The sequence below is a fragment of the Canis lupus genome, chromosome 2, assembly GCF_003254725.2.
Source record: "Canis lupus dingo isolate Sandy chromosome 2, ASM325472v2, whole genome shotgun sequence".
NCBI lineage: Eukaryota > Metazoa > Chordata > Mammalia > Carnivora > Canidae > Canis > Canis lupus.
This window is the reverse complement of record NC_064244.1, coordinates 77,550,542-77,561,034: the sequence shown is the minus strand read 5'-3', so window position 1 is coordinate 77,561,034 and position 10,493 is coordinate 77,550,542. Positions and strand designations below refer to the sequence as shown.

Sequence of the window (10,493 nt, the reverse complement as noted above, 5' to 3'; positions counted from 1 at the left end):
ATGGAGGAGAACCGTCTCTGGCCCCCTCATTCAGGGACACTGGAAGGAACACAGGAGGCTGAGATACAGTGGCCAAGAGTTCAGGCTCTGGAGCCTGAGTGGAGTTTGAGACTGACCAGCTGTGTGACCTTGAGCAGGCTACCTAACCTCTCTGGGTCTCAAGGACCTTCAGTAACATGAAGGTAATAATAGTAGCTATCTCCTAAGGTTATTGGTAGGTCAGCCGAGGCAACCCAGGTAAGCACTCTGTCCTTGGCAAATTCTCAATGAGTGGTAAGTTCTCTATGATTATTTTTATTATTATAATCATCACTCCCCTCCCTGCTGTAGGAAACCCTTGCCCCGTGGAATTCATTCTTGTCACCAGGCCCAATCCACACACACAGTGCATGCTGATTCAGCATATATTCACCACGCTGTGACAGTTACATCCAGGGCTACCACGTAGCACAACAAGGGCGGCGGCACCCTTCACATCACATCCTTGTGACCACACCCCAGTAGTTCTGCAGTGCACAGCTTGAGTGGCCGCACAAGGCACATCTGATCGTGCCTCCCAAGAGCAGAGAGTGAGCGGCTGGCTTCTCACCTGCACCTGCTCTGTAGGTGCATCAGTGATGCCTGGGGGCTGGCGGGCAGCCTGGCATGTGGATGGAAGAGCAGGCGTTCACCTGGATTTACTGGGACTGGGGGAGAGTGGTGGTGTGGGAGCCCCCTGGGCCCCCAGGTGGTCAGCCAGCCCCTACACCTGCGGCCCGAAATATGGGAAGCCCAAGGGTGGTAGAGTCCTGGAGCTCTAGACTGTGCTTGGTTGTCTCTGCAGGGCTCCAGCCTGGCTTCCTGGGGGAGGGAACACTGTCTCTCTGCCACTCCCCTCCTTCCAGTTCCTTTCTTTTCAATCCCAATGCCTTCCACTTGGGAAAGGTACAGGTGGAAATTCAGAGCTCGTGTGGGGCACCTGGTGGAGGGTAAGAGCGAGCTATGTGGAGGAACCTGGGAAGGCAGCTCAAGCCCCCTCTGCGGTCAGTCCAGCCCGGGGCAGGGCCCCTGGGTCTCACTGGCACAATCCGGGCAGCCCAGTGGGTTGGGGTCCATGCCATGGCTGCAGATCTGGGGGCTCTTAGCCGGGCTGGTAGCGGCAGGAGGGGAGGCCCCTTCCTGGTCCAGCCCTGTTGGCACCTGGGCTCGGGTAGGGTCAGTGGATGTGGCCACTTTGGGGCTGTCTCCGGGTGTGGTCTTCTCTGATGACGAGGTGGTGGCTGCCCGGTGAGGCTCTTCTTGGGGCAGGCTGCCCGGGGCCAGCAGGAGCCCCTTTTCATCCCAGCCCGGCTTGGTGTGGATGCCCACAGTCTTCAGGATGACGTCCATCTTCTTGGCGTAGTCCAAGTGGCCGCTGACCTGTAGGAGGACAGTGAGCGAGGGTCATGGTGGGTGGTCAGAGCTTTGCCCTTCCCAGGGCGCCCAGCTAAGCTCCTGGGCCTCACCCTCTCCCTCAGTTACCCGATCACCAACGCCAAGACTCCAGCTCTCAATGACTCTCAAATCCAGAGTGGGGTGGGAAGCCTCTGGGGTGGGTTCATGGCCATTCTAGAATTTATTTTTATTAATTTATTTTTAGGTTTTACTTATTTATTCATGAGAGACACAGAGAGGGAGGCAGAGACACAGGCAGAAGGAGAAGCAGGCTCCCTGCAGGGAGTCTGAAGTGGGACTTCGATCCCATGACCCTGGGATCACGACCTGAGCTGAAGGCAGATGCTAAACCACTAAGCCACCCAGAGGCCCTCATTCTAGAATTTATTAAATAAAGATGAAAGATGTTTCTTTATAAAATCTGGGTCCTTTGGGGGCAGGAATTGTCACTAAGACAAAGGTTGAGAACAGAGAAGTGCCCACCTTCTTCCTCAGAGAATAGAGATACCCCCACTTTTGTGTTGGGATGTGTCAGTGAGTGAAGGGAAGGGGTGACTGGGAATGCCCTCTGCCTGACGGCGGTCATGGACAATGCCCCACACGTAGTATGTCCTTAGTACATTGTGGATGAACTCCGTGCACACGGTCCTTTGACAGGTATTGGCTGCTAACTGTTGATGAAGGAATAGAGCCTTCGAGAGGTAAGGTGACTTGCCCCAGGACATACAGCCAGGATCCGTCAGAGTTGGGTTTTGAATGTGGACCTACTGTCCTCATTGACAATGAGTTGGGGAGGGGAACTTTGAAAATCACTGTCGTTTTACCGAAGAGGAAAGCAAAGTCCAGAGAGGGATGGTGGTTTGCTTCGCGACACACAGCACGTGAGGAGCAAAGGCGCATGGGGCTCTGCTTGCAATGCTGCAGCTGGAGTCTGCTCAGCTCAGCTCGGCTCCTGAAATGCAGCCCTGCGCTCTCCCCCCTCAGTCCAGGGGGTCTGCTCAGGACAGAACCTTTCTTTTTGTTTAGAAAGAAGGCAGGAAAAACACGGGGGACCCTTAGGGAACCACACAAAGGCTCAGTTGATAACATCTGCATTTCCATTTGAATCACAAATCACACTGAGCTATTCAAATGTGTTTTCAAGAACACAAGATGACAATTCCCCGTATGGTTTTGTTATTTTCTTACAACCAGAACCTGCTGGCGACTCCCTTCCTTCCTTCCTTCCTTCCTTCCTTCCTTCCTTCCTTCCTTCCTTCCTTCCTTCCTTCCTTCCTTCCCTCCTTCCTTCCTTCCTTCCCTCTCTCTCTCTCTCTTTCTTTCTTCTTTCTTTCTTTCTTTCTTTCTTTCTTTTTCTCTCTTTCTCTCTTTCTTTCTTCTTTCTAGATTTTATTTATTTTAGAGAGAGCGAGAGAGAGCGAGCACGCAAGTGGGAAGGGTAGGGGGAGGAGAATCCCAAGCTGACTTCACACCCAGTACGGAGGCTGACGCAAGGCTCGATCCCAGGACCCTGAGATCATGGCCTGAGCGGAAAGCAAGGGTCAGGTGTTGAACTGACTGTGCCGCCCAGGCGCCCCTCGTTCCTTTCTTTACAAACGCTTTAAAACAGTGTTCAGTGAACACGCACACGTATACATGCATATAAGGGGCTTTTCAGATCCCTGGGTTCAGGGTGGAGGTCAAGGTGGAGGTCAAGGCAGCGTCTTCCCACAGAGGGTGGACATTACTGGCTGCAAGGCCCTAGAAAGAACCTAAGTTTGGGGTCAGAGCAATGGGGTTCTGGCCTCAGCTTTCTCATACTAGTAGTGGGTGAGTCCTTACAATGTCCTGAACTCCAGCTTCTCCATCTGTGACATGAGGATCCTGACACCCATCCTGAAAGTCTACTACTAGAGTTCAAGGGCCTGGCACTTTGTAGGAATCAGCATATGTGACCTCTGACTATTATGTTCCATCTATGGCCCAAAACACTTTCAGAGGGACCTCACCCAATTCGAGTTAGTGATACGTAGCTCATGGGGTGGGAGGGAAGAAATAATACATACAAGCCACGAGGTACCGCACCTGGCACATGGCCAGAGCCATGTAACTAGGAGCTCCCTTGCCTTAGTGTCCTTGGGAGGGGTGATGGGGGACAGAGGGCGGGGTCCTAGTGGGGCCGATCCATTTGGGGACCCCAAATAGCTGCTCAAGCTCTAGCCATCGCGTCTCAATTCCAGCCAGCAGAAACCTAGACCCACAGGGACAAACAGCTGTTGAAGGGCTGGTGCTGGGCTGCTGCTGGGCCGGGTGGAGGCAGACAGGAAGGAAGGCAGGTGTTCGTGGCCCCTGGCTGTAGCTGATTCTGGGTGGAAATCCCACCGTGCAGCTCCTCCAGCCCTTCCTTGGCTCCACGCTGGCCTGGGTCTCAGCCAACCCTGGTCTCCAGCTGCCACTCTGCAAAGCCCCAGGGGGACAACTCGCTGGCAGAGTCCCAATGGAGGGAATCCCATCTCGAAGGGACGGGAGAACCGAGGTGAGGTGGGTGGGAGAAGGATCTCTCCTCGGTGGTGGGAAGGTCTGTGTGGCTGATGCACGACCACCTCCCTGGCTGCCTCCATGGAAACGCGCCACCTGTCCACATTCACCCTGGGTGTCACCGGGGCTGAGAAGCCCTCCCTGACCTTCCCACGCTGGCTAGGGACCGTCCCCGGGCTCCCCTGTGGCAGGTTCTCTGTGCCCATCATCTTCATCTGCTTGCTCGTCCGTGTTCTCTGACGGACTGTGGGCCGAGGGAGCGTAGGGAGCACTCCCGAGTCACTCCGCGCCACGCGCTGTCTGGACGGGCCTCAGCACCGCCCGCTGCTGCCTGGCGAGGCACCTGGGGACGTGCCCAAACCGGGCTGGCTGTCCCCCGCCTCCCCCGCCCCAGGCTCCTTCCAAGCCTACCAGGCCCCATCGGGTTCCTCTACCCCCTGGGCCTCAGTGTCCTCCTCTGTACAGTGGGGCCGGCACGGCACCTGCTCCATGTGTGCTGGTGTGAGCAGTCAGGGAGCTGACCCATGGGCCGGAGCCCTTGACCCGGAGCTAGAGGTCACTGACGGGACCCCACAGACCACGCAGGCCGCACAAGTGCGCTGGCGACGAGCCTGGGTTCTGGGGCTCCAGCACTCGCAGGCAGCCTCAGCTTCCCCGCCTGTGCATGGGGCCGCTCCGGGACCAGGGGCCTGGCACCTGCTGGCTTGGTTGTCATTAGCTCGTGCCCCGCCCTGTCCGAAGTTCTGGAAGTCCGCTGGCGTTTCCTCTGGGACGTGAGGAGTCAGGAGGCCCCTGTGCTGGGTCTCTCGTCTGCCCCCTTCCAGAAACTTCACGAGCCCACCCCTTCGGTGGCAAAAGCCCCACCTGCCGCACCCCTGTGCCCGCACAGCGGAGGCCGAAAGGCAGGTGGGGGGCCTGGCCTTCGTCTGCTTGCCTCCCCCCACGGGAGACGCCCCTCCCGTCCGTGGCCCGCAGGGAGGAGGCCCAGGCAGGCCTCTGCTCTGAGCACCAGGCGGCCTCTCCTCTCTGCCCGCAAGAATTTTCAAGAAAAACAGGAGGGCAGCACAAAGGCAATGCTGATTACCTCCAATTTACCCAGAAGAGAAAGGCACTGCTTTTCGTGCTGTGCTCCTGATGTGTGATACAGAGCTACGATCCCCTAGGAGCCGGGAAGCCGCTCCAGAGACGGTCTGAGGAGGGGGACGGTCTGAGACGGTCTCAGGGGCAAAAGAACCAAAGGTAGTGGCAGGGCCAGGAGGGGAGGGGATTGGCATCTAAATGAAGGCCTACTGTGGGCCAAGCATCCGACACGCGCTGCCTCCCCTGGAAGGCAATTCTCCACATTTCATAGATGAGAAACTGAGGCACAGAGAGGTTAAGCAATCGGCCCAAGGTCACACAGCCAGCACACCAGCGGCAGAGCCTGGCCTCTCTGGGGCCAAAGGCTGCGCTCTTGTCACCGTATCCCACTCAGGGGCATCCCAGGACAGAAAGCGGGTCTTGCCAGGGCCCTGTGGTGTTTACAGGGAATTTCATTTACAAGGAAGTTTCTTCTGATCCTTTTCACTTTTGATTTAATAGGACAGCAAGCCCTGGACATGGGGCAGGAGGCCTCGCTCTGGTCCTGGTGTCTGGTCACTCCCTGGCCCCCAGGGAGCTGGACAGCACAGCCCTGGGCCTGGTGGCAGGGCCCGGATCCACGGCCTCTGGCCGTATGAGCCCATTCTCTCAGGTCTGTTTTCCAGCCCGTGAGGTGCAGGTGCCCAATACGTACCAGGTGCCTGGCTCCGGCCCCCATCCAGGTGCGGGTGGGGGCTGCTGTGAAGCCCAGCGGGGAGCCCGGGTCCTCCCGAGTGCGCCTCCCCCACGGGGTCTGGGTGTCTGCTTGCAGGCAGGGTGGTGCCTTATGCGGACCCTGGGGAAACAGGGATGGGCCCGGGAGGCGCTTGGCCCTCGAGCCTGGCCGCCAACAGCGCAGGAACTGGAAACCAGTGCTCTGGCTCTCGTGGGGCCTTGCGTCGCCAGGATCTGCACTGGCCGCAGTGGGCCTGTGATGCAGCTGCAGCTTAGCGCCCGCACCCTCCTGCCACCGAGCAGGAGCGATGCCCACTGGCCTCAGGCCTGGGTTTGAGTCCCGCTGTGTGGCCCTGGGCAAGTCCATCAGCCTCTCTGAGCCTCGTGTCCCCATCTGTACAGTGGGACGTGGTGCCGGCAAAGGCGGAGGGCAGAGCTGGACACGGACACCGTCCCACGCGAAGCTCTCAGCTCCCCGTGACAGGCACGTGCAGGTGGATGAGGTTCCTTCAAGCCTGAAGGGTGGCTCGAGAACCCCAAGCTCGGTTTGTCCCACCCTGTCCCCAGCAAGAATTCTTTTGAACCATCTGCATGCCCGACCTCAGCTTAGCCTTGGATGTCAAGGACCATGGGGGGGCGGTCAGGGGGGATTATTTCCCGGTGTCCCCTGCGGGGGCGGATGTCCTACATTATAAATAAACCCCAGATGATTCCAAGGTGGGGGTTCTGGGAACACCGTCCCTGCTCTGCATGGCAGAGGGGCACAGCCTGGCAGGCAGGGGCTTCTGTTGCGGTCCCGCCCCAATCCACCTGCGACCTGTGGGTGCTCTCGGTACTTGGGGGGGAACCGGGCTGTCCTGACGAGTAACTGGGGGTGGGGAGCGAGGGAGGGCACTACTGTAGGGTGCAGAGCGCGAGCTCTGGGGGTGCACACCTGGGCTACTCCCAAGCCTCAGTTTCCCAGTCTGTGACATGGGCACAACCATGACTGCCCCAGGGGCTGCGTGAGGATTAGAGACAATGTGCATAAAGGACCTGGTGACAAAGGCCCCAGCTCAGAGACGTGCCCGTCAACAGGAGTTACCTACCCCCCCTCCCCCCGCCTGCCCCAAGCAAATTCTTACAGTCTCCCTCCTCTGGGGTGAAATGGGCCAGTGTCCCAGGGCCCGGGGAGGGGGCGGCTGGGGTCCTGAAGCAGCCCCGCTGGCAAATGCAGGGCCCCAGGCAGGGTGGGCGATACTCACGACAGAGGACAGGTCCACGTTCTCCACCCTCCTGTCCTGCAGCAGCACGGGCCGTAGGCCGGCGACGCGGAGCCGCATGGACGACGTGCGGTACACGAAGCTCAGCAGCCAGTCCCCGCTGCGGGCAGAGACGGGGCGTCAGCCTCAGGAGCCCCGCACCTGGCCCCGGGATCCCCGGCGGGCCCGGGATCAAGTCCCGCCCCGGCAGTTGCTAGCTGCGTGAGCGTGGGCCAGCTGCCTGGCCCCCCAGCCTCGGTCTCCTCACCGCCTCTTACCTCCCAGGTGGGCAGGGGCGCACGGTGAGGCACCGCGTCATGGACACGGCGCTCACCCACGTGGATATTCGGGAAGCATCTGGTCCAATGTTGCCTCCCGCCCCAGGCCCTCTTGCTGGGCCTGGTCTTCCAGCGTCCAATGGGCTGTCATCCGTCCTTCCAGAATTCAGCTTGGACATCACCCCCCCAGGGAGTGCCCCTGAGCCCCTCCACCTGGTATTATTAATCCTTTAAGCCTCATGTGCTTGGAACATGTGCTCCTTTGGGGACATGAGTCCCATGTCCTCTGTGTGTCCATTCTTGGGTCTTTTTCCTTTTCTAGGCAGAGAGCTTACTGACGGCAGGACTGCGCCTTCGTCCTATATCCTGTGTCCTGCGCTGGGGCGGCACTCCAGGGTGGGGGCCCAGCCAGGTAGGCTTCTGGCCCCCCCCCGCCCCCAAGCTTTGTTGAGGCAGCAACCACAACCAAACTCTGGATTTGCTGCCACATGGCCAGTGGGACGGCTGCCTCGGCTACTCACAGGCCTGGAGGCCACATGCAAGCAGGGGTCCCCCCTGGTCCTTTTACTGTCATCCCCTCCTCACAGGGTATTTGGAGCAGAGGCCACAGGAGCGCCCCAGGAGGCCCACCGTGGAGTTACGCGGGCCTGCCTCAGCTCACATCCTGGCTGTGCTGTGTGACCTTGGCCAGGCCCCTGAGCCTCTCTGAGCTTCAGTTTCCTTATGGTACCACAGGGAGCAGTAAGTACCGCTCGCCCTGGCTGGCTTCCAGAAGGTTCATGGAAGCTCAAGTAAGTGAACGGACTTGCAGAGAGCTTTATTAATATATATTATATACACTTAAATATGCTTACTTTTCGGTAGTTTTGGCCTGAAGCTCCCTGCACACGGACCCTCCACTCCCCACGTTTAAGGAGGTTCCAAGCAAGTAGAACACCTCTGCAGGCCAATTACATGAAATCCTGGTTGGTGCTTAGTTTAAGCAAGAAACTACAGTGACTGCTGGTCTGTGTCCCCCCACACCCCCCAAGTCTCCCTCCTCTTCCTCCTCCTGCTTTCTCTCTAGAGAGATGGCTCGGGATCTCACAAAATAATTGAAAACCAAGTTTATTAGCCTCAGGTTTGCAGCAGAACAGATGGGTTTAATAAGTTTTTGCTGCTTTCATATCGCACCCGTGCAATCGTAATTCTTTCCCTTTGTTGTTCATGAAAAGCACCAAAAAATCATGTGCGATGTGAATGGGCCCAGTTATTATAACTGCTATAGTTTATTGGGCAACTACTATGTGCCAACCCTTTTCTAATCTTTCCAGAAGCCCTGTGCAGCAGGAGGGAATATTATTCCACAGATAACTGGCAGAGCCAAGATTTTAACTGGGGACCTTTTTTTTTTTTTTTTTTTTTTTTTTACTAGATAAAAAGTAAGAGCATGAGTGGGGGTCAGGGTGGTGATGGTAGTGAGGGGCAGGGGCAGAGGGAGAGAGAGCTCCTCAGGCGGACTCCCCACTGAGCGTGGAGCATGACCTGGGGCTCGACCTCAGGACCCTGAGATTACGACCTGAGCCGAAATGAAGAGACGGATGCTTAACTGACTGCATCACCCAGGGGCCCCAGCTGAGGTCCTTCTGACATCAAAGCTTCGTCGGTTCTTTTTCTTCTCTTGTTTTTTAAAACTATCCTTATTTGGGCAGCCCGGGTGGCTCAGCAGTTTAGTGCCGCCTTCAACCCAGGGCGTGATCCTGGAGACCTGGGATCGAGTCCCATGTCGGGCTCCCTGCATGGAGCCTGCTTCTCCCTCTGCCTGTGTCTCTACCTCTCTGTCTCTCTGTTTCTCATGAAAAAATAAATAAAATCTTAAAAAAAAATCCTTATTTTAAAAAATCAAATTAAAATCTCTTTTTACCTCCAATCTTTAGGGGTGGCCGTTTGTTACCAGTTTCCTATGGTCCTTCGGGACCCTTCCTGCACATTTACAGACACCTAGATACTCAGATGTACACACAGAAGTTTTTCCCCCTCATACGTGGAATCCTAGTCTGTACCGCTGCACTTGCCTTTTCCCTTTTTTTCCCTCTGTACCTATTCTTCCATTTGTGGTCATTTAAATTGTTTTAAATATTTAGTTATATAAATGAAGCTGCCACGATTCTCTGTACATCCATTTCTGTGCGTGTGTGTACCTAGTACAGCAGGATCACAGAAGTTAGAATGTGTGGGACCAGAAAACCGGGACATTAAAAATTTTGGTGGATATGGCCACTTGTTCTCCAAAGAGTATTTACTAAGTTCAACTGTCGCCAACAGCATATGGCGGTGCTGTTTCTCCACATCTTTACCAACGCCTGATGTTATTCATGTGTCAGATCTTTGATAATCTGATGGGTGATAAGTCGTATCTTACTGATTTTAATCTGCATTCATTTCATTCATGATGAGGTTGGGCATCTTTCAAAATATTTGTTGACTGTGGGGCGCCTGGGTGGCTCATCCGGTTAGGTGTCCGACTCTTGATTTTGGCTCAGGTCATGAACTCAGGGTCATGAGATCAAGCCTGCATCAGCTTCTGTGCTCAGGGGGCAGTCTGCTTGAGCTTCTCTTCTTCTCCTTCTGTCTTCCCATCCCCCAATGCACGCTCTCTCTCTCTCAAATAATTTTTAAATTTAAAAGTTAATTATTAAAAATTAATAATTTTACATTTAATAATAAATTTTAATAATTAAAACTTATTTAATATTTATACATTTTTTAATTTTAAATTTAAAAAAATTTATTGACTATATTTATTCTGTGAGTTTATGTGTAGATATCCTTGGAACACTTTCTTATTAGCTTCATTGATTTGCATGAGCTCTTTATATATTATGTCTCTGTCTTTTGCTTCTTTGTTCTTCCTACCATATCCTAATTCTAAGAACTCAGCTTAGAGTATAAGTGATAGAGCCAAGCTGATGGTCAGAACTCCTGTGTCCTGGCTAACGGTCTCTGCCTGTGGCGGAGAATTATCTTTATCGTTAGCTCTGAACTACACAGCTGTTGCTCTGGGCGAAATCATCAAAATGATAAAGACTTTCCCAATTTTTTCCATTTAGTTTTGGGTCCTACTTTGGATGATCGGGCTTAGGTCAAAATTAAGGTAGACTGGTCTCAGTTTTCTCATTTGTAAAAGGGGATTAAAGTACTAACATCACAGGGTTTGGGGGAGGATTAAAGGAGATCATGACCCCAAAGACAGGGTCTGGCAGGCGGTAAG

At 55.0% G+C, this 10,493-nt stretch overlaps 1 protein-coding gene across 5 annotated transcripts in view; it reads right to left on the bottom strand.

Annotated features, from left to right (window-relative positions):
* Positions 1 to 278: 278 nt before the first annotated feature.
* The window catches only part of TMCO4 (transmembrane and coiled-coil domains 4), a 91,218-nt gene continuing 81,003 nt past the window's right edge, over positions 279 to 10,493 (bottom strand). For all 5 annotated transcript variants that reach the window (XM_025447198.3, XM_025447197.3, XM_025447201.3 and 2 more), the window contains 2 exons: positions 6,969 to 7,086; positions 279 to 1,398 (listed from right to left, as the gene is read on the bottom strand). In XM_025447198.3, coding sequence (XP_025302983.3) covers positions 1,024 to 1,398; positions 6,969 to 7,086 — 493 coding nt within the window. In that variant the 3' untranslated portion in view covers positions 279 to 1,023. The remainder of the gene's footprint in view (positions 1,399 to 6,968; positions 7,087 to 10,493) is intronic.